The sequence below is a fragment of the Sebastes fasciatus genome, chromosome 8 (assembly GCF_043250625.1).
Source record: "Sebastes fasciatus isolate fSebFas1 chromosome 8, fSebFas1.pri, whole genome shotgun sequence".
Taxonomy (NCBI): domain Eukaryota; kingdom Metazoa; phylum Chordata; class Actinopteri; order Perciformes; family Sebastidae; genus Sebastes; species Sebastes fasciatus.
In genome coordinates, this window is record NC_133802.1 from 24,575,580 (window position 1) to 24,598,940 (window position 23,361).

The 23,361-nt window shown below is 40.5% G+C and overlaps 3 protein-coding genes across 3 annotated transcripts; 2 read left to right on the top strand and 1 right to left on the bottom strand.

Moving 5' to 3' along the window:
* The first annotated feature begins 3,093 nt into the window (after nucleotides 1-3,093).
* Nucleotides 3,094-8,521, top strand: pym1 (PYM homolog 1, exon junction complex associated factor). The gene is made up of 3 exons (XM_074644573.1): nucleotides 3,094-3,402; nucleotides 6,900-6,993; nucleotides 7,477-8,521. The coding sequence occupies exons 1-3, from the start codon at nucleotides 3,372-3,374 to the stop codon at nucleotides 7,979-7,981; spliced, it is 630 nt and encodes a 209-aa protein (XP_074500674.1). The 5' UTR covers nucleotides 3,094-3,371; the 3' UTR covers nucleotides 7,982-8,521.
* Nucleotides 8,522-10,824: 2,303 nt separating this feature from the next.
* On the top strand, nucleotides 10,825-16,609 carry LOC141772980 (matrix metalloproteinase-19-like). Its single transcript, XM_074644570.1, has 9 exons — nucleotides 10,825-11,176; nucleotides 11,716-11,804; nucleotides 11,911-12,041; nucleotides 12,123-12,335; nucleotides 13,033-13,278; nucleotides 13,359-13,457; nucleotides 13,578-13,742; nucleotides 15,069-15,196; nucleotides 15,282-16,609. The coding sequence occupies exons 1-9, from the start codon at nucleotides 11,060-11,062 to the stop codon at nucleotides 15,513-15,515; spliced, it is 1,422 nt and encodes a 473-aa protein (XP_074500671.1). The 5' UTR covers nucleotides 10,825-11,059; the 3' UTR covers nucleotides 15,516-16,609.
* LOC141772981 (transmembrane protein 198-like) lies at nucleotides 14,554-21,933 on the bottom strand. Its single transcript, XM_074644571.1, has 5 exons — nucleotides 21,672-21,933; nucleotides 19,875-20,172; nucleotides 17,169-17,744; nucleotides 16,933-17,060; nucleotides 14,554-16,832 (listed from the first exon to the last, which is right to left on the bottom strand). Exons 2-5 carry the CDS (start codon nucleotides 20,026-20,028, stop codon nucleotides 16,683-16,685), a joined length of 1,008 nt encoding a protein of 335 aa, XP_074500672.1. The 5' UTR covers nucleotides 20,029-20,172; nucleotides 21,672-21,933; the 3' UTR covers nucleotides 14,554-16,682.
* Nucleotides 21,934-23,361: the final 1,428 nt, after the last annotated feature.

Below are 23,361 nucleotides of genomic sequence, written 5' to 3' on the forward strand. Positions count from 1 at the left end.
GTGTGTGTGTGTGTGTGTGTGTGTGTGTGCCCATATATGTCATTTTATTGGAATATTATTACTGATGCTTTAACACATATGTACAATAATGAAATGCTCTCATAAATGTGGTCTATAGAAAATCAAAAAGCCAAAAAGTACATAAAAAAGCTCCACATACAAAAACAACAAGACAATCATTGATACAATGTAGATATAATGACTGATGATTCATGTAAAGGAAAACATTAGATCATAATGTCTTTTTCATTAGCTAAAGGACCAAAGTGGCGGAATAAATCTAATCCGTGAGCTGAATAATCTGGTATCTTTACAACCTGGGAGGATGCACATATGTTTGTAGTTGAACAGCATATCTTACTGAGAGATAGGGATTTACACCATAAATAAAATAAAATGGACATGTAATCACTGAAGAGGCTTAAGCGGAGTCGTGTCTTCCTGGGTCTAGTAATGTATACAAGTTTGCACAAATGGGCACACATGTCTTTTTTTGAGTATGACTCACAAAGAATTGTTTTCATTAGAGACATTCTTTGGGTGACGAACAACTATTTATGTTATGTTTATTGAAGTGGCCTTGTTTGCCAGATCAGCAGCCACGTCCCAGAGGTCTGAGAAACTGGGTTTACAGATGTCTACTTCTCAGGTCCCAGGACAATCATCATCAGGCTTACATGATAAGTTGTAGGAAATGATGTGCTGTTCACAGGTTTAAATCCTCAGTGCAGTAGCCTATATGCAGTACATTTGTTTTTACGGATCTCATCTTTAAAAGGGCTAGTCCAATAGTTTAGTATTGCACACATGAGCCCAAGCAATATATTAAATATTATATTATATTTATATTACATGTTCTTGCACATGTTGAATTTTATATTTTGTATTCTATGGATATATTTCTTTTGGGTTGACGTGTACATTTTATGTACTGTTCCTGTGCATTGATTGAATAACCTGCTGCTGTAATAAACAATAATTTCCCAATTTAGGATCAATAAAGTACATCTATCTATCTATCTATCTATCCATCTATCATATTAAATAATTTAATCGATTGACTGCCCTAATTTTATAAGATTGTCATGGGCTTATATGCAAAAATCTTATTTTGCAAAGTAACTAAAGCTAAAAAGTAAAATATCCCCCCTCGAAATGTAGTGGAGTACAAGTAGAAAGTAGCATGAAGAGAAAAAAAACTCAAGTAATGTACAAGTACCCTTACATTTGTATTTAAGTACAGTACTTCAGTTACATTCCAGGGCGATGCCCACTTCAACAAGCTGTTTACATCAAGTGTTAAAACACCCGTTGACTGTCCCAAACCTGGCAACCCACGATGATCCACGTCGTCATTTCCGAAGTTGAAGAAAAAGGGTTCGCTCGGTTTGTGTCTTCGTATCGCCCGGTTATTAGTGATGGGAATTCCGGCTCTTTTTAGTGAGCCAGATCATTTGACTCAGCTCACCAAGAAGAGCCGGCTCTTTCGGCTCCCGAACGGCTCTTCATTTTACCACTTCTGCATTTTATAGTTCAGCCAAATTTAGCGCTGTTTTGACCTATGATTAGTACTTGTGCAGATATATCACTTAAATTATTCAATATAATTATACTAAACCTTATAATTTCCAGAATACCATAATTTTACATGCTGCTTCGTTTCCGACTGTCACTCATCTTATCTGCTATTTGCGCACCGCACTCCTCTCTCTCTCTTTCTCTCCTCCTCTCCCTCCTGCTCTGTACCTGTAGACCGTCAGCGCGCCGCGCACCCCTGCCCCTCCCTGCTTGATGGTATTATGATCCTTGTCTCTCATCACCTGATTGGTCGCACGGACGTCATTAACACAACATTTATGGTACGTGTCCACAGGGGCGTTTTTTATCGCAAGGGGACACAACGCTTCCCAACATTGGACACTTGGTGGGCGTGCCACTAGGCGGTGACACGATAGATGATTGACCAATACTGAGCGATGACGTTTTCCCGGCTTTATTTCAATACTTCCGGCTGCACCTGATTGGACAAACGCTTTCCCTTGTGGGCTGTCCGCTCCTGGATTTCAAATCGGACCAACATGGAGGCTCGTTTGGAACTTTCTCTTATTTCACCAAAATAGTTCACCAAAATGTGTTTCTGAAAACATTTGAGGTGAGAAATAAGCCTTGCAGTTGCTAAATCGTTCATTTTAAAAGATTCTCGGGAGTTTCGAGAGGCGGCGAGTCGCGTCGGACACCCGGAGATTTACATAAAGTAGACTAGACATCAACTTTATGCGAATGATGAGCGGGCGTCGTGACGCTCCGTTTCTCGAATCGCGACGCCACGCTACCAGAATGCATTGCTGTGCGGCTGCTTACATAGACAATGAATGGGAAGCGTGGAAATGACGGAGCCTGTGGACACGTACCATCAGTCAGTGCATGGAGTGCCCGTGGCGCGGAGAAGATCGTCCTATTGTTCTGCCTTGAATTAAAGGGACTGTTTGTAACTTTTTAAGCGTATAAATGTACCGGGTCGGGATCCCATGCGCGCTCGCTTATGCGCGCTCGCGTGTGGCCGGAGTCACTGCTCCGCTGCCTGCTTGTCTTCACTCACACCGCGCGCGTTCTCGCTCCACCTCTAGACGTGAACGCGCGCTCACTCCACACTGCAAAAGAGTTAGTAGCTCTGAGAATATCTAGTGAATGTTAGGTGGAAGTTTGTGCAGAAATAACTGCTGGAGCTCCTCCAGACCAACAAAGGTTTTCCGTGTCTTGTGAAGTGACGGGTTCCGTAACGGGAAACGTTATCGTCTTCGACAGTGTGCCGGTGTCTCCCTGCGGCAGGTGAAATATAGAGTGATATTGTGGTTTTAGCTGACGTGTGTCGCCTCACTGTTTTGAGCGATGCTCGTTCATGTTTATTTAGAGCAAGCAAGCGCGAACCCGACACGGACTTTCGTTGAATTAACAGCCACAGGTTTCACTGTTAACAAGCATTTCTGAAAGTTACAAATAGTCCCTTTAAGTAAAGAAAAAAAAACGTCTCTCGGACGGGAGCCGGCTGTTATCGTTCACTTAAAAGAGCCGGCTCTTTGAACCGGCTCGTTTCTGACCTACACATCAATAACTCACACAGTTCAGTGATGGTTGTTCAGCTGTATCTTTTAGCTTCACTGTAATAATATTAACCGTCAGGTAGAAGCTGGCCATGACATCTCTCACTTCGAGGGGAACAAGAGTTAATAAAGTGGTGTTAATTCGCTGCCGTGTGGGATCAAATTGAGCAGAGAGAGAGAGAGAGGGGACGTTTGTTTGGTTACCACCGTTACCGACCGACCGACGGTACCGAGGAGGAGGAGGAGGAGCAGCAGCAAGTTAACACCGAAATGGCGACCCCCTATATCCAAGATGATTCTGGTAAGACTGATCAATGTGTGCCAGACCTTTGTCTAACTGAAACAAAACCCCTCTCCATTAAACAACCCGACTACTATCTTTATTTCTAGTTACAGTATTGATCAACAACAGCGTGTTTATAACGACGCTTTTGATTCACACGTTGTTGTTTTGCTAGCTAATGCTAATGCTAACGGCTAACTCTAGCTAGTTAGCTTATAGCTAAAGCACTCCTTTAGATAAATTACCGTGATATATATCTATATATGCTACTGTTAGGAAGACATTTAATGTGTTACTTACGTAACTTAAGGGTTGTACGTGTTTTTAATCAGCCACGTTACCTTTGTAGCAGAACAAACCTGACTTATTAGCTAGCTAGCATTAGCTACCTAGCTAGTTCTAATTGTCAACGGCCAGTGAGTTCACGTTGTAATAGAAGTCAAACTATCGCGATATTTCATCCAAAGCAACAGCTATTATTATTAACTATATATTGTGTGTGAAGAGTTGTGTTTTCTTTGAGAAAATACCACTAACATTACTAACGTGAGTTATTATGATGGTAAAGCAGTCACAAGCTAGAACGACAAGATAAGTTCAAAATATTGTAATGACTTACTTAATCAATTAGGACCAAGAACAGACAAGTAAGAGAGTATATATATGTCATTTTAAATAATGATATTGCTATAAATCAATTGAGAAACAGTTGATATCATAAACCAACATAAATCCTTCAAATTACATGCCTGACAAATAAATTACTTCGTCACATTGATGCATAAATTATATAAAAATGCAAAATTATTGGTTCACAATATTGCTTAAAATGGTCTACAGTGGTTCCCAACCTTTTTGCCTTAAAGGGACTGTTTGTAAGAATCAGAAATGCTTGTTAACAGCGACACCTGTGGCCGTTAAGTCAACAAAAGACAGCGTCGGGCTCGCGCTCGCTTTACATAGACATGAAAGGAGCATCGCTCAAAACAGTGAGGCGACACACGTCAGCTAAAACCACAATATCACTCTATATTTCACCTGCTTGGCAGTAATGTTAGCTGACCAGACGAAGGTCTCTCCATGAATCACTGTTGATCCTAGTGTTGGCTTTTCCTGCCTCAGCCTCCCGACTGCGGTCGGAGGGAACAGGGGAGACACCAGCACCCGGTCGGAGATGATAATGTAACTCGCTGCGGAGCTCCGTCACTTCACAAGACACGTGAAACCTTTGTTGGTCTGGAGGAGCTGCAACATTTATTTCTGCACAAATGTCCACCTAACATTCACTAGATATTCTCAGAGCTACTAACTCTTTTGCAGTGTGGAGTGAGCGCGCGTTCACGTCTAGAGGTGGAGCGAGAACGCGCGCGGTGTGAGTGAAGACAAGCAGGCAGCGGAGTAGTACATTCACTAGATATTCTCAGAGCTAAACTAACTCTTCTGCAGTGTGTAGTGTGCGCACATGCACGTCTAGAGGTGGAGCGAGCTGAGCGAGAACGAGCACGGTGGGTGAAGGCAAGAAGGCAGAGGAGCAGAGTACAGCAGAGACTCCGGCCCTGGAGACCAAAGCTATGGTTTCCCCGGCGTCCTCCGACCGCGGCCAACACTGTTTTTCAAGACGGGCTTCACTAGATGTAACTTTGCGGTTTTGGTTCTTCTGTGTAGTTTGTGTTGGAGTCTGAGTTTGAACAGCGTAGCCACATGCAAGAGCGCATGGGACACCGACCCGGATTGATTTAACGTATACGTGTATGTGTCAGAAGTGACAAACAGTCCCTTTAAGACCCCTTAAAATGAGGCAGTATTTATTTACCTGCAAACCTTTATGTCACATATATCAGCTGTGTGCAGGTCCAGCTAACAGTGTGTCTACTGTCAGTATATAGCGACTGTTTTATAAAAATAACTCCATTTCTATCCACTGCAGCTTTAATTGAATAATAATCGCAATCATGATTTTGGCTTCCCACAATTAACTGAATATGATCGACTGCGATATTGAGGTTTAAAATGTGTGGAAAACTCTGCTGCATATCAAATTTTCAAACTTCCTGGACTAACAGCCAGCCAGCCAGCCAGCCAGCCAGCAGGGGTCGATTGAGATGTGAAAACTTTCCTGGATGTTGCAGCTGCAGTCCAGAGTAGGAGAGTAAAATGCACTGAATTCAGGTGATGAAGAACCTTAGTTTAAGTTTCATTTTCATGCAAAGATTTGTTAATTATCAGGAATATAGCACAACGTGAAAGTGAAAGCAGTGCTCTGTTGATTTAATATTGGGTAAAAAAGTTTTGGTACAATTTTATTTTGCTTCTAGGAGATGCACTGTGAATAAGGACCAGTCTTATGTTGATGCAAAGATTTGTACATTAGCAGGAATGTAGCACAACATGGAAGTGAAAGCAGTGCTTTGTTTATTCAAATGTGAAAGTGCAATAAAATTATTTTGTCCCTAAAATCAAGGAGTAATCGTGATCTCAATATTGATCAAAATAATTGTGATTATCATTTTGGCCATAATTGTGCAGCCCTAATAGCTTGTCAAACTAGTGCTGGGTTGGATAAAGCCTCAATCATGAATCTTTAGAGTTTTCTTTGGGTTTTTTTAATGCCAAAAAAGATTTGAAGCTTTGTTTTTTTTTAAAGTCAACATGCACAGTGACGTCTGTAACTTACAGCAGCCCTTCATGACACTACAACACATGCCACATCGCCCTGTCGGGGTTTATTTCTCAACAATCACCGGCTCGCTGTACATTATCCCTTTTAATAACATCTAGAATAGTGTTGTTCAGAAGTGCTGCGGTAAATGCTGATATTATTGTTCAATATGTTGCAGTAAAATAGTTAATAAATGCATTGTCCAAACAGCCTACATATAAAATATTTCTGTTGAAATGAATTATTGATGTACCTTATTGGTGCAAATGTTCCCATGCTTATGATTATGTCTTTTAGTATACTTGGCTATATGATTGACCAGAAATTACCTAACATAATGCTCATAAAAGTCATCTCCCAGATAACAATAACATGTCAGCTATTTAGTGCAATTCCAGCTAATATTTAACAACACAGTTTTGGAGTTTTAAACTGTTCCAGATTAGTGTGGCAGTGATGTGTGTGCACTGCATTATATCATTATATTAATGTGGCAACTGGCAAGATTCTCCATTTATAAAATAAGCTGGATGGGGCCTTGGAGCTGCACAGCTTCCACTGCGTCCAGTTTTTTTATTTATGTGACAGGGACGGTACACATTAATAAACAATGTAGCCGAAAGGCTATTTTTCATCTGTAGTCCTTGGAAAAGAACATAAGATTAAAATTTAGAAAGTTATTGAAATAGTTTATAAGCATGCAGAGCAATAACTAAAGGAGATATTTTCTTTGTCATGATGACAGTCAGAGCCAGCCCCAACAGGATAATATAAAGGTCAGCTGGCTTAAAATTTGCAGTTTAATTCATTCAAACATATCAGTACTCTCTAAAATGTTGTACCTGTTGCTCTTCAGGGAAATACATCGCTTCCACTCAGCGACCTGATGGAACGTGGAGGAAGCCGCGGCGGGTGAAGGATGGTTATACCCCGCAGGAAGAAGTACCAGTGTAAGTGCAGTTCTTCCTCTCCAACAGTTGTACACAGAATGTATAAATCATAATCTTACGACCGGGCCACACTGCCATCATGAGCAGCACCTGTGAATCAGGCCCAGGGGAAGAGCGCTGGGCTTGGAAGCAAATTTTCAGACAGAATTTCTTCATTTGTTGTGCTTTTATTCTGAAATATTTGCACGACAGTGTTGTGGAAAATGATGCTCCCTAAATTAATAGAGTACCGGCTTTTAATTGTAATTTATTATTATTATTATTTACGAATGAGCACACGCTTCTTAACCTTTTTCTGTCTAAAATAAATATTAATTATATTTATAATGAAATTAAATGGCCATTATGAAAAGCAAAGGTAGTATTGCACCAAGCAGGGATGCTCTGACCGATTAGAATGAGCCGATATTCATCAAGTGGAAAGTCCTTTTTATCCTCTCACTTCAGTTTTTAATCTTGTGTGTCTGTTTCTTGCCTTTTCAGCTATGAAAACAAGTATGTGAAGTTTTTCAAGAGCAAACCAGACCTGCCACCTGGAATGAACCCGTCCGAAGAAGGTCAGACAAAGCAGCAACAGCAAAAGATCCTGGGTAGCGGGGACAGCGAGACAGCCGGTCTCTCAAAGGCTGCCAAACGCAACATGAAACGTAAAGAAAAACGAAAACAGCAGCAGCACGGGGATGGGGACGAGGACCCGGACGCGGACGTGGACTCGGTGACCGACGCTGTCGAGAACGTGTCCATTTCGGAGAGTGGCGAGTCTTCAAACAAGACGGCGGCGCCGGTTTCAGTCTCCTCTCCCGATGATTCCTCAGCAGAAAAGGCCAAGAAGATCAAAAACCTGAAAAAGAAGCTGCGGCAAGTTGAGGAATTGAAGCAGAAAGTGGACTCGGGGGAAATAACAGAGCCAACAAAGGATCAGTTGGAAAAGCTGGGTCGGGTTGCGGCCCTACGGGATGAGTTACAGCAGCTTGAGCGTGATTCTTGAAGCAATAAAGGAAAGCGGAAGAATCGGACAGACTAAACACACAAACTACATACTGAAAGACAGGGAAGGGACCTTTGCAGCTTTGTGATCATGGCTTCCATTAAACATATTCTACCTATTTGATATTCATCATGAACTCTGGTTTGAACACAGTCCCGGCGCCTTTCAAGCAGAGAACGACAGGATGTCCACGTAGCATCACACCTTCAGAACTGACCGGCCTGTTCTCCAGATAACAATATGACTCCTGCTCATACACTTGTATCGGCCAGGCCTCTCATTTTTAAATATCTTTTAAAGACATCATTGTGAATTGTTTTTTGTGCGTGTCTGTCCTTTCCATTTTGTACCTTTCATAGCATCAGGTATTACTTACACGTACAATATTTTCTGTTTAAGAGAATATAGTTTGTTGACTTGTCTGCTCTTAAGAATGAACATTTCTTTGTAAACGATTGAATGGGCCTCTTGTAGTCGCACTGATGTTGGACCACTGTTTATACAGTCATTACATTAATTAAAACTACATGCTGCGTAAAATGTTTATCTCATATTACTTTTTCGTGGTAGAGTGAACAAGTATTCTGAACTGAATTACTGGGATGTTATTTTGGAAAACAAATCTATATTTTGGTGTAATTGGATATTTTGAAAAAACACTTAAAGGATAAGGCTGGTGATATTGTATATTTTCCTGTTGTCAACAAATCTCATAAAAAGACTAAAAACAATAATGAATTGATCGTACCGACAAGAATCGTCTCTGTAGCCAAAGCTTGATAGAGTTGTATTCCTCTGTGCCATTGAGCTGCATTGTTAAAACAAAAATATATATATATATATATTAAAAACACAATAAAATACATCATTGAGCCACACTGTAGCACCTGGTGATGGACATGGACACTGTAGTTACTTTGAGTTGATCCACATACACCGTCCTGCTCACTATTGGAACATCAAATGTGTATTAATACGCAGCTGAAAATAGTCCCCAACAAATACACTATTAACTCCTGTTTGAGAAACGTTTGCTAAAAACTACAGTGCCCAGCTGTTTTAGGAAATGTTTTTTTTAAATGAGGCAAAAAATTTGTGACCTGTTTTTTAAATATTTACGCTTTCAGGAGGATCGAATGGACAATAAGAAGAATAAAGAAAGAAGCCACTAGAATCCTTTAATGTAATATGTTAGACTAATGCTTTTGCTTCTAGTGTAATGAAATGAAATGTGGTGATTTTTGCAAACAGCTTCTAGAGTAAAGGGAATTTCTTGCAACTGAGTTAAGCCGGTTTGGCACCACTTAAAAGGCAACTCCAGCAAGTTTGTCGTGCACTTGCAAAAAGATGGAAAGGAAAAGAAAACTTGATATTTAAAATCAAAAAGTGACCCTTAAAATTAATTTGATGTCCTGATTTCATACTACAAACTACTTCTAAACAGTATATATTATACTTCCCTTAGTAAAGTATACATTTTCTGCAGTTGGTATACAAGAAATCAACATACCCTAATGTTCTATACTAACAGGAAATTATACAATACGTGCACCATCATCATCGTCGACAATTAAACTGCTACTGCAGACCTTCCATTAAACTTCACGAAAGCAAAATGGTTTTCCAAATTTACTTTTTCTTTTCTTAGATCTTTCTGGAGCAAGCTCACCGCCATACACAATTTGTTTAAATTTAAATCTTAACCGCCTCCCTTTCCTTTGTCCATTGTATTGTGGGAGAATAGTTTACATCAAAAGCATATTTGAAAAAATCAAATTAATTTTGTAATTCTCAAATTATGAGAGCAGCTTAGTGTAGTTTTGGAATTGGGACACAGTTTAAAGGGATAGTTCGGGTGTTTTGAAGTGGGGTTGTATGAGGTACTTCCAATCCATAGTAGGTGTATTACCTACAGTAGATGACGGTCGGCATGCTCCCAGTTTGGAGAAACAGACAGGTGTTATCACATGGAAGCAAAGTTATGTACTGTTGTGTACGGGGCCGGCAGCAAAACACATTTTAGCCACTAAAAAGAAAGGCTCACTTAAAACAATCAACATCAGTTTAAGTGTACACTATGTTTAGAACATTTTCGCTGCTTTACCTTGCCGTCAGACAGTCCTTTTTAACATGGAACTGAAGCTGTTATCTATGCTTTCGCCAAAGCCACCAGACTCCATTGAAGAAACTTGTAATTTTACCTCACAGAACACGGGGGTTGCTGGTCTATCGCTGCCACGATCGGTTAGTTTGTTTGTGCTATTTTGTGTCTTTGGTGAAAACTAAACAAAAGTAACTAACCAACGTTTTTTCCAGTGTTTTTGGAATTCAAATTGAACCCGTGGTTCAAGTGTAATTGTTTTAAGTATGTCTGAGTGATCTCTCCGTGTTCAAGGAGGCATTCTCTGTCTCCATTCAGAGGACGATTTGTAGCGATGGTTACATGGGGGCGTCATTGTTTTTCCTTGAATGGGCTTCTACATTGAGAACAATATAATTAGCTGTTGTCTCATAGAGGAAGTGCGGTTAGTTGTTTTCCTCATAGAGCTATAACCATGAAGTATTTCGGGTACACACTTTAATTCATGTCGTCTGGAAAATAATTTACCTACAAACTATTGCAACTTAATTAAATATCAATGACATAAATGGTCATAAGTTATCACCTTTAATACATGGTGGGTAGATAATCTCCTCTTTTTGTTAATACTTAATTTTATTTGCTTCCTTTGCCGTAAACAAAATGACTCGTAAGTTATTCTTAAACACTTCCTAGACAAATGGCTTTAAATGATGTTTGTAAGAAGGCGTGAACATGCTGTTGGTGTCTGAAATATGTGTTGGTTTTGGTCTTCCACACTTCACATTCCTTGTAAAAGGTTTATTATGTGGCTTTGAGGCCGGTCCCAACAGACACTTGACGGTATAAAAACTGAATCCCTAAACTAAAACAGCTCTGACGCAGGGAGGACTGATACTCGGAGGATGGCTGTCGAAGGAGGAACTGCAGTCTTCAGCGCTGCTTAAGAGACCCAGAACTTGTTTATCAGTTGAAAAGTTTTTATTTGACCAAGAGTGATGGAAAAAGACCCAAACCGGAAAATGGAATATAGGCTGGAGTTAATGGTTCTTCTTGTTCTGCTGACAGCAGCTTCATCCGTCGCCCTGAGCAGAGAAGAGTTTACAGAAGCGGTGGTAAGAAAATGTAGAAAAGCTAAAATGTATGTAATGTCAAGTATTTTTTGGAAGCAGCACTTAAACAATGTCCATGATTTTGAGTCTTGCAACTGAATCTTTTTTGCAGTTTAAAAGCTGTATAGTAACACTGTTTTGGAACTGCCCATACTGCAGTGAAGTATTTTGTTTTACAAGAAGAGGAAGAAATGTTTTCAGTTGTAAAACATTACAAATCATTGTGACGTTGCTTGTTTCATTAGGATGGTTCAAATCGATCACAACTATCTTTGGATGATTTGGGGTTAAATTTGAGTTAAAGGATAACTACCCAACATTATATAAAGTATAAGCTCGACCTCAATCAATTACACCATTAAAGTACTGCTTACATGTAAAATACATGTAAAATATATGTAATAATGGTCAAATAATACGATAATATTCTGCGTAATGAGTACAGTTTATTGCTAAAACTAGGTACTTTTACTTCAAAGTAAAATAGTGAATGCTGGTCTTGGAGTACATTCTCACTTTCACAATTAGTGTTCTTTCTTTAGGCGTATTTAAGGAAGTATGGCTATCTTCACATCCCACTGGACGGTAAAGGCCGAAACCATCCACCTGAGGAGATAGTGGAAGCCTTAAGGTGACCATATTTCATCAGTTTTAACTATTTATGAAGACATGTTTCCCTGTGTTTGTTTTACCTTTACCCCAGGTTTGTTTCTTTATTTCTTTTCTTTGAATGTCAGAATCTTTCAGAAAGCAACAAACCTGCAATTATCAGGAAAACTAGATTCAGCCACTCTGGCGATGATGAACAAACCTCGGTGTGGACTGGAAGACTCTTTCAATGACAGATCTCTTAAATATCGAGTCATGGGTGGGTAACTACATTCATATTAGACATACAGATTGATGAATGTGTGTAAAAAGTCATGTTAAATGTTTGCTAATTGAACAGGTCACTGGAAGAAGAAGATGCTGACCTACCGCATCTATAGTTACACCCCTGATTTGGGTCAGACAAAGACCCGTTTGGCCATCCAGAGTGCATTTAAGTACTGGAGCGACGTGTCACCTTTAAGGTTCAAGGAGCTGCGAGGAGGACGAGCGGACATCAAAATCGCCTTTCACAGGAAAGACAAGACGTGTACAGTTCCCTTTGATGGACGAGGTAGGATCCCTGGATGTTTCCTAAACCTAACTAAGTAGTTTTCTTGCCTAAACCTAACTAAGTAGTTTTGTTGCTTAAACCTAATTAAGTAGTTTTCTTGCCTAAACCTAACTAAGTAGTTTTGTTGCTTAAACCTAATTAAGTAGTTTTTTGCCTAAACCTAACCAAGTTGACCTTTTCCTAAACCTAACCAAGTAGTTTTCTTGCCTAAACCTAACTAAGTAGTTTTGTTGCTTAAACCTAATTAAGTAGTTTTTTGCCTAAACCTAACCAAGTCGACCTTTTCCTAAACCTAACTAATTTGTTTTCTTGCCTAAAACTAAGGAAGTTGTTTCCTGTGAAGACGGAAATTGACAGGTGTTGCTGGACATTTCGCAGGAAAAATTTTCTTGAGATATCGTACGAACCATTGTATGAGAATACGTTGCTGTATACTACAGTGCCTTACTTCCACTCCTGTCATAATTACTACAGTCGCTAGAGGTCGCTGTCGTCTTCTTTTATACCTTCTTTTGGTGATCTACCATGTGAATAGATGATAAAACCTACTAGTGGGTGTAGCAGGGCCCTACTGACCCACATCTATGGGGCTTATATAACCTCCGATAATTGCCTGATAACAGTCTAATCGGCTGAATTTATGAACTTTTGCTGTCAGATGAAACAATGATTTGAAGAATTCTTGCTTTGTCTTCAGGTCGTGTTTTAGCCCACGCTGACGCCCCTGAGTCAGGCATGGTGCATTTCGACGCAGATGAAGTGTGGACAGAGGGGAAGACCTCCGGCTACAACCTGAGGATTGTTGCAGCCCACGAGATCGGCCATGCTCTCGGCCTGGGCCACTCGCAACACCACAGCGCACTGATGGGACCTGTTTACAACGGATACCGCTCAGACTTCAAACTGCATTCGGATGACATACGAGGGATCCAGGCATTATACGGTAATGTCAGAATAGAGTCACAGTGTCAGAGTGATCTTTAAAGTATATTTAATGCAATGTGCAGTGTTATCGCTTTTCAGGAAAGCCAGAGAAGACTCCTCCATCCAGAAAGCCAAGTCACTCGGTGCCAGGAGTTATACCAGATCCTTGCAGGGCCACAGTGGATGCAGTAATGTTGGGTATCTGATGCTGTCACGCTGCACTCAATAAATAAAACATGCCTTTGTATTTTGATATTCAGTCATTTGGGAGATGTATCTACTTACAGCTATGTTTTCGCCTGCATTGTGTGCCTGCAGGTCCTTTGCGTAAGACGTATTTCTTCAGTGGTCAGTATGTGTGGACGGTGTCCAGCTCTGGCTACAACACTCCCGTCCTGATCTCTGCGCTGTGGAAGGAGCTGCCAGGGAGCCTCAATGCAGCTGTTCACTCTCAGCGGACCAGCAAATCCTATTTTCTGAAAGGTGGATTCATTTCTAGTTTAAAAAAGTTCTCACAAGGGTGTGATGTACGATGCTGGCAGGATATTAAAGGGGACAGACCATGAAAAGCTCACCTTTTCAGTGCTTGTGCTCATACATTTGGGTATCTGGAGTGCCAACAACCCACAACTTGTGAAATAAGACAACCCAGACAGTTTTTTGTGGGCTGCCGAGATCAGAAAACATGTGATTCAACAAGCCATTCAGATTTGGCTCCCCTTCCTGTGTCACATGCAGGCTCATTAGAATATATCACCCACAGCTTGAGAGCTATCTTTGCAAAGGTGGACTATATTTTTCTTGCAAGCCAATCAGAGCAGACTGGGCTTTATCGGGAGGGGCTCTTAAAGAGACAGACGCTAGAACGGAGCGTTTCAGACAGAGGGTGAATACAGGTATATTCAGACAGAATAATGTGTTTTTGGCTGGACCGCAGAGGGCGAGCCCTACAACGCAGCTGAGCTCTTTCAAAACGAAAAGGCAGGAATAGTCCTTTGTTTACATTTTCAGGGAGTGTGTGTCAGCGGTTCCACTCACCTGCGCGAGTGATCACCTCGCTTCCCAGCATTGGATGCTTGATGGGCTGCCACTAGACACAGGGCACTCGGCACCTGATTGGTTGAATGTTTTCCCGAGTATCAATATACGTTCTTTGCTCGTGGGCTGCTGCTCCAAGCTTTCAAAGTTGAATCAACATGCCGGCTCGTTTGGAAACTTTCTTCTCTTATATCACGAAAACAGTTCACCAAAATGTGTTTTTGAAAACATTTTATACAAGAAATAAGCCATGCAGTTGCTGAATCTGTCTTTATTTTAGATCGACAATGGTTAGTTTAAAAGTTTCTCGGGAGTTTCCAGAGGTGACGAGTCGTGCCGGTTCGGACGCCCTTGATTTGCATAAAGTAGCCTAGAGCTCAACTTTATGCAAATGAGGAGCAGCCAACGTGACACCTCGTCTCTCGAATCGTGCTGCCACGCTACCAGAAAGCATTGCACGGCTGCTTTACACAGACAATGAATGGGAAGCACAGAAAGGACGGAGGCTGTAGACACGTACCATTAGTGGATTTAACATTATAGACATGACCACTAACTATTTGTGTAACAATTTAGCCACAAATTCACAGACTGACTGTATACACGGTCCAGCCATATACTCAGTTTTGACCGAGTCTTGTTTAAAAGTAGAAAGTAGAAAACCCAAAACACAAGTATGAACCTTGAAATGAGCATGATATGTCCCCTTTAACATTTTAAAATTACAGTGCTGAAAGAAAAGCTTTCTTCTCTCCAAATGTTCTTTCACAGAAGACAAAATATGGAGATACTCAGGCTTCAAACTTGACCACGGTTTCCCCAAACGCTTGTCCAACATCCCTGCTAACATTGACTCAGCCTTGTACTCCAATAAGAACAGAAAAATAATCTTTTTCAAAGTAAGTGCAAAACACAATATTTCTTTCTGTCTATTTTGAGATTGTTGAATGTCTCTTTCATTTTCTTTCATTTATGTTATTTCAGGGCTCTGGATACTGGCAGTGGGATGAAATTGGCCCGTCAGACTTCAGTTCATATCCCAAACCTGTTGGACAACTCTTCCACGGGGCGCCCAGCAACACTGATGCTGCATTCACATGGACAGACGGACATATCTACTTGTTTAAAGGCACCCAGTACTGGCGTGTAAACCAGCACCACCGATCAATGGAGAAGGCTCTGAGCACGGCCACACACTGGATGCAGTGTGACGACTGAGCCACCAGAGGCCACCGGGGAGTTGACATAAACTTTATCCTGCACAATGATTCAGTGTAACAGCAGAGAGATGCTTATTTATTTTAACCCTGAATTCCTCGTGTGAGGAATTATTATTAATTATTAATATTTTGGAGGCAAAGTCTGCATGAAATCGAGAACAAATTAATATTTGCATGTTGTAATATTTCTTTTTACATCAGTGATTTATTGGTTTATTGTCCAACAGTCTCCATTTATCTCCTTAATTTAACTGCATATGTTGAATTCATTGTTTATAACCCGTTACATTTGAACTTCAGAAGAATTACAACCCAGTCGACCCTTACAAAAAGAAGTATACCTCAAGTTTATTATACGAAGTAAACTCAGTTCAAGTATATTCCCAAGGATACTTTATGCAATAAGTATACTAGTATCAATGTACTAGTAGTATACTTTTAAGTGTACTACTTCAATACATCTTGGGACTAAATTGGCCCACTTTTTAGTTTATAAAAGTATACATTTAAATATACTTTAAATGTTAGAGTAAACCTGGAGTACACAACTAGTTTACATCCAAGTTGTATTTTGTACTGCAACTATAATATAAACTATACTACAAGTGAATTTATAGGTATACTGTTATATACTTGTAGCCCACTTTTCTGTTTATGAAAGTACACTTTAAAGTATACTCTCAGTAAACTACTAGTTTAATAGTTTTTACTGTATACTTGCAAGTTTTCTTTCAGTTAACTTATAGTACTTAGCCAAATATACGTTTCTGTACTTTTCAGTATAAGCCAAGTGTACTTGGACTCTTCTGTATACTTGTCAGTATAAGCCATGTATACTTAAGTACAATTTTGTTAAGTATATCACTGTTAAGTACATAAAAAGTAAACTGAAAGCATACTCTCTTATTTTAAGTTTAAAAGAAGTACACCAATAGAACACTTGAATAAACCTCTCTTTTGTAAGGGTAATCTAGACACATGGTACATAGTATTTGGAGAATAAAAGATCCCTTGAAAGAAAACACCTCGACCGTGAAATACAAAGTGTCCGTGAGATAAAACTGAGATAAAAAGGAAGTGATGATGACTGTGTATGTTGTGTTGTCATCATTCAGAGGATTTATCTCTGAGCATGTTGATGAGTATCTGAAGAAGCCGTGTTCCTTCAGAATGAATAGACTGGCGACGCCGCAGTCAGAGGCACCATGGAGCCCGTCTCAAAGTCAAAGTCAATCAGAGTATGTGTGATGGTGCTGATGCTGCTGGTGGACGAGCCGGTTCCATTCTGGCGCTCCTGAAGGCTCTGGAGATAACTCTGAAAGGCAGACAGGAGAAAGACACGTTGTTATTTCATCGAACATTGATTGTCAGGGCTATATGATTTTGAATGATTAATTCGAATCCGAGCCACTGACCGGCGCCAGGACGTCCCCAGCGTAGCGTTTCAGCAGTGGAGGCCTGCGCTGACGGTATGGTTGAGGTCTTCGCCTTGACTCTCTACAACTGTGCTTCTTGGCATGTTTCTTCTGGTTTTTGTGTGCAGCTGGGAAGCATCAATAAAGGATGAGTATATGACATCACAGAAGGAGCTTATATCTAACATTAAAACAGCCTTGAATTAATCCATAAGTGCAGATTGAATTAAACTCACCTTCTGTGTGTGAGATTCCTTTGGCAGTAAACCACCATTGCACCAACACACCTATCAGACCCATAACAGGCCATATCCCAGTGATCGCCCAGTTAAACCAGCAGAATGGACGTGGGGCGACTTGACAAAACACATCATACACTTGATCTGGCAGCGTAAACGTCCCCACCAGGTAATCCACACCCAGCATCACAGTTGTCGCTCCAAATACAGATGTGTAGATGATGGTGAACAGTTTCTGCCACTGGAGCGTGAAGAGAGCAGCGACGACGCTAGCGACCAGTACAACGGTGAGAGGCACCCACACTGGATTAAGGCTGTAAAACTGTCCGACGACCACCAGGATGGCGAGGGAGAGCAGGCTTCCCAGCTGCAGGCCGCTGAGGAGGAGTCCTAGCGTGGACACCAGCATGGTCATCAGCCCGCAGAGTATGCCCACGCCCAGGCCGATGCCCGCCTTTGTCTCTGACCCCAGCTCGGCATCCAACAGGGGCTCCTTGTGGTACAACAGGAGAATGACTGCTGAGCTAAACATGAAGCCTGAGAAGAACATGACCATCTTGAAGCAGCGGTATCCTGAAACGTAGAATAAAACAAAATTAGACTTGATTTTAAATCTAAACCATCTCTTCATCCATGTATTCAAATAAATTATATGATTGCTTTGACTGTAACTCTAAATGCGAAGAGCCAAACTGACTTGTTAAAGGAACAGTGTTCAGCTTTTAGGGGGATCTTTTGGCAGATTAATATAATGTTAATAAGTATGTTTTCTTCAGTGTATAATCACCTGAAAATAAGAATCGTTGTGTTTTCGTTACCTTATGGCGCTTTCACAAGCCAACATTTAGTCCGCTTTGGGCGGTTGTGAACGTAGTAATCGTACTCTGCTGCGGGCCAAACAACCGGACTGAGGCCGCTTGCGAGAGGTAGTGTCCTTTTTGGACCTTTTCCAAAACCAAAACGCAGGCTGCTTGTGTGGGCATTTGTTGAGATGGATTCAGGTAAACGACAGGTTAACATGAGGGGGAGAATATCAATTTAACTCCGATTCGGACTATCCAATGTCAAGACACATTTCACATTCACTGTACTATGTTGTTTTTTCCTAAACCTAACTTAGTGGTTTTGTTGCCTAATCCTAAACAAGGGTTTTTATTGAATTCACAACAGTAAGCATGTGTCTACTACAACCGAGAAGTGATGCCGAGGGTTCATTAAGCACATGTTTATTGCGATGGAAAAAGTGATGCCGAGAGGTCTGACAAGACGTCAACATGTGACGAGTTGGGATGAAAAACATGTTGGCATAATAAGTCCACTTTAAAACCTACAAGCGTGTACTTTTGGATTGATTCTGACTGTCCTCACAGGCCTACATGTAACTGCTCAAACACTGATGAACAGTTACCACTGCTGCAGTTCTTTCACTGGTTTCTGAACTTAACTGAAATCTCACTGAACTGCCTGGACACATTGCTGAAATACATTTCATAAGTGAATTTGTTCCAGTATTCATGTCCAGCTCCAACATCTGTCATTAACATTTTTAACGGGAGGAATATCAGAGCAACTGACAAACTGCCTTCGCCTGCACCACTGAAACTGCTGTTTTTCTTAAAATGATTAATTATTTACAGTCATACAATCCATTACAGGCAAGAGTTACTGGGAACGCAGACTTTGGCAGCATGTGTGTTTGCATAATGTCACATGTTTTAGGTCCATAGGACACACTTCAGTTTGTGTTTATAAGATTTGTGTCCACATATTTTCAGTGAAAACAGAGAAAGCCTCATATTGCTTTTTTGGGGAGCTAATGTTGTTTTTTTTGCAACCAGAAATGACACAAGAGGGTGGAGCTAAATAATACGCTGAATAAGATACTTTCAGGCGACCAAAATGTTATAATTAACTTTCAAGAACTGAGAACACTTTGGTGAAAGGGTTAAAGTTCTAAGACCAAAACACGTACAACTCCCAGACTGGACAGGTAGCGACCTGTCAATCACAAGGTAGTCACGTCCTAAAGCATACCCTGCTTTATCGTCTATTTGACTCTAAATGGGACCATAATTTACTGAATGAACATCATGCTGTATTGAAGAAGACTTGAAACTAGCAATTGAGACCATAAACTCATGTTTACAATGTTTACTGAGGTAATAAATCAAGTGAGAAGTAGGGTAATTTTCTCATAGACTTCTATACAATCAGACTTCTTTTTGCAGCCAGAGGAGTCGCCCCCTGCTGGCAATTAGAAAGAATGCAAGTTTAAGGCACTACAGCGTTGGCTTAATTTTTCAGACATGGAGTTGCTCCACTGGCACCTTGTATTTATTGATTTATTTTTGAATTGGCCTTTTCTCCAGTGTGACTACCTGGAACGTAGAAAATACAACATTGCTGTCAGAACTAACAAGAGCTTCTCTCCAACAGTGCAACAGGTGGCTCTTTATTAATGCTGCCTGTGTCAAATTCAGACAGAGGACTTCCCATCTGCCTCCTCCAGCTTTGTGCTTATCCACCTTTAAAACCCTGACAGCTTTCAGACATCTGCCACTGTGGGTTTACGCCATCAGGTGAGCTAATGAAACATTTATACGAAAGCAGTGACAGCAGGGACATATTGAAATTTAAGTAGCCCGTCTTTACTGCTATACTTTGTTCACATTTAATATTAGTTCTGGTGTCATGAATACATACCGAAAAAGGTGTAGATGAGGCCGAATGAGAGGCAAACAGAGCAGACAATAGATGGGATGATTTCATACTTGATATTAATCTCAAGCGTACATATGTCCACCTCAGCTAAGCCAGCTCCTGGCTCCTCAGTAACATAGAGTGAAGTGACGTCCATCTTGAAGGATTAGTTTTACTTCTGTTGCTGTGTGCAGGTTGGTGTTTGTTCGTTGACGGGGGGAAATTGGAACATCCTGCATGTGGCATTCAGGGAAAGAGGAAGCTCCTGAACGAAGGACTTGAACTGTTTCCTGTTGTGCACCTGCAAAGAGAGGAGAGTGGGTTTTTGTTTAGCGTCCATGGCAACATATAAGTCATCTCTTTTCAGTTTATTGTCCCGGCTGCTTACTTGAGAGTTATTAATCATCAAGTCTTGCGAGCAACCTGGGGAGTAATCCTTCAAAAGTATTACTCTTAAGTTTTTTAATATGAGAGGATATATGGTTCTTTCCCATGTACCAATTTCCCGTTCAGGAACCAGAGAAGGAAACTGGGGATCCCCTCTGAGTTTAACGTCTCTCTTTCCTGGTTCTTTTGTTCAAGAACAGGACGCAGATGAGGAAATGACCTTGTGGCTTATGGTGGTCATACAGGTCATTGTTCTGAGGTGCTCCGTTTAATGAATAATATAACAAAAACAAAAACAGCTCAACAACAACAATACAAGATATCTAACACCCAATAAAGAAATCAAGTGGTGGAAAAAGTACTACTTTTTCTTAACTGATGGTATAATATTGTAACTATTTAAAGGATTTTATCTTGTTTATATCTTAAGTCCTGGTACTTTTATATTGTTTTCATTGTAAAGCACTTTGTAACTTTGTTTTTGAAAGGTGCTATATAAATTAATAAAGATATTATTATTATTACTAGCAATACTAAATTGTATACGTTACAAGTAAAGTCTTGCATTTCAAATATTATTTAAATGAAAGTACAAAAGTATCAGTATCAAGATATACCCTAAGTAGATACCAAAACCTAAAGTACTAATTATGCAGAATTGCTTATTTCAGAATATTATTGGATTATAATTACTGATGCATCAGTTTATTTATTCTTACATCTGGTAATCAATAAAGTCTTATTTCAACCTATTTGCTTATTACATTTTGTATTATTAATCTGCATCTGCAAGATAACTGGTGACCAAAGTTAACAGATAAGTGGAATAAAAAGTACAATATTTGCCTCTCAATTGTTGTAGAATAGACGTATAAGAAAAGGGAAATACAGTATCTCAAAATTGTGAAGTATAAATACTTAACTAAATGTACTTCTCACCACTGGTAACAGCTTTGCATCACTTATAAACTGCAATAAATCAATGTGAATAATTTGTTTTTTAACTGAATGAGGCTAAAAATCTAACAGTGTAAAGGCGTGCGTCATGTTTACACACTCCTCCTGTGTTGGTTCACAGCGTCCTGCTTCAGTTTAATGCTGTTAAGGACCTTATCAGATCTCACGGTCAGCAAATGGGATTACAGGAGCTTCAGCAGGTGAGTGATCCTCCTTCCTGTTTATCTCAACTCTGCGTTCTCTTATAAAGGTGAGTGTGAGAAACACCAAAACACTTACACTTTCTAACTGGTTCCAGGTAAAATAGAAATGATTGACTGCTCTGTGGAGGATGTTCTTCTTTCTACAATATGTGACTGTCAATATCTACAAGATCAAAGAGTTTCACAACAAAATACGCAATAACAGCTCTAAAATAAAAGCATGAAATGAAGAAGTAATATTTCAGAGGCCTACCTGGAATGAGGCATGTCTTCACAGAGTAAATGTGAGCTTCAACAGAGAAATCTTCAGAGGTAGTTTGTAAAGTTCATGTAAAGCCAACAGGGAGTGAGCTGTGATGAGTCTGTTGTTCCCTCTGTGAGCTGTGAGACTGAGCGTCAGACCTGAGCTCATGTGAACAGCTGACTCTGAGAGGGAGGCCATCTGCTCCCAGTGACAGTGGGCGGCTGCTTCTGCCAAGTCCAAGTCCAGCTCTCACTACCCATGATCCTACTGGAGCCTCCACTTTGTCTCTGCATCGCCACGTCAGAGCTTTATTCCACTCCATGTGGCACTTTTAACTAAGGTCAAAGGTGGCTTCAGTTAAAGGGATATTGACCCCTAACATGTCGTTTCTTCTGGGACGTTCAGAATCTCATTTAACAGGAGACACAACAGGTGAATGGGGTAATCTTTTAAACTAATAGATATCACTATGAAACTTCCCCAGTTGATTGCTTACATTAAGGGAATTATTTTTTAGTATAACAAGATTTCTGAAATGTTGTTTAAAGGGGACCTATTATGTTTTTGTGCTTTTCCCCCTTTCTTTTAATGTGTAATATAGCTTTTTGTACATGTAAAGGCCCGGACACATCAACCCCGACACCCGACCGTTGGGTCGCCTCACGTCACCAAAAAGTTGCCCCTGAACACACCGCAAAGACTACAACTGACGGCCAGTTAGCGCGTATGTTCTGCGCCTGCATGAGATGAAATAACTCTCCCTACCAGCAGGTCACGATAGTCTGTATTTGTCATTCAAAAAGGGAAACCGGAAGACCGAGGACGGCGGATTGTTATGATACGTACATGAAACAAAGTGGTGTTTGCCGACCATTTTCACACCGCTCTCACTCACCACTTAGCTTCATTCCAGAGGGCCATGTTGTTGTGAAAATATCCGTGTATTGGAATGATCAGATGAGATGAAGATGAAAAATGAGAAGAGCCTTCTGTGTTTTTCCTCTTGACTTTACTCGTTGGCTTGCTTTCCTCACTTCCATTTCCTCTTCTTGTGCACTCGATTCGTTTAAGCTGAACAGCCAATCAGAGTGATTTCTCTCACTGATGGGCGCCACTACCAATTCAACATGCTGAATGAGCCGAAAAAATTCTTACCGCAAAAACTAGGCCCACAGACGCTCACAAAAAAAGGTCTGCAAGGTTACAAAGTCTTAAGTCCGAGCCAAAGGGAGTTACTCTCCCCCACAGAAACACTGCTCCTGAACTGCCCAAAACGCCCTGCTTGAAGTCACGCCTTCTCCTCTGTAACGTGGTGATGTCACCAAGTAAAACATTTGCATAACGGCTAGTTTGGCACGCCCGCTAACAAAGCTAGTTAGAGCGGAGTATGCACCGGAAAATAAGCATGATAGGTCCTCTTTAAATATGCAAATGAGGCATTATCCTATTAAATATGCGATATTTTGCTTACACTTCCAGAACCGAAACCTGAACATTGTATGAAGCCAGGTTCAAAATTCTTGTTTCATTTTGTTGCCATATAAGAGTCAACGTTTTTTACAGAAAGGATTTTGGATATATCTTTTTATCACTCCATATATTTAGAAAATACTGTCAACAGCCATAAAAAAATAATTTTCGCCATGTTTTTAGGAATTAAATGTTGTATGAATCAGGCTATGGATGAACAAACCCCTCT

Coding starts and splice junctions, on each gene's coding strand:
- pym1 (XM_074644573.1), top strand. CDS start 3,372: ATGGCGACCCCCTATATCCAAGATGATTCTG. Junction 3,403..6,899: donor CTATATCCAAGATGATTCTG/GTAAGACTGATC, acceptor GTTGCTCTTCAG/GGAAATACATCGCTTCCACT. Junction 6,994..7,476: donor CCGCAGGAAGAAGTACCAGT/GTAAGTGCAGTT, acceptor TTGCCTTTTCAG/CTATGAAAACAAGTATGTGA.
- LOC141772980 (XM_074644570.1), top strand. CDS start 11,060: ATGGAAAAAGACCCAAACCGGAAAATGGAATATAGGCTGGAGTTAATG. Junction 12,042..12,122: donor TCTTAAATATCGAGTCATGG/GTGGGTAACTAC, acceptor CTAATTGAACAG/GTCACTGGAAGAAGAAGATG. Junction 15,197..15,281: donor GAAAAATAATCTTTTTCAAA/GTAAGTGCAAAA, acceptor ATGTTATTTCAG/GGCTCTGGATACTGGCAGTG.
- LOC141772981 (XM_074644571.1), bottom strand. CDS start 20,028: ATGGACGTCACTTCACTCTATGTTACTGAGGAGCCAGGAGCTGGCTTA. Junction 17,745..19,874: donor CCTCATCTACACCTTTTTCG/GTATGTATTCAT, acceptor TCTACGTTTCAG/GATACCGCTGCTTCAAGATG. Junction 17,061..17,168: donor AGGAATCTCACACACAGAAG/GTGAGTTTAATT, acceptor GATGCTTCCCAG/CTGCACACAAAAACCAGAAG.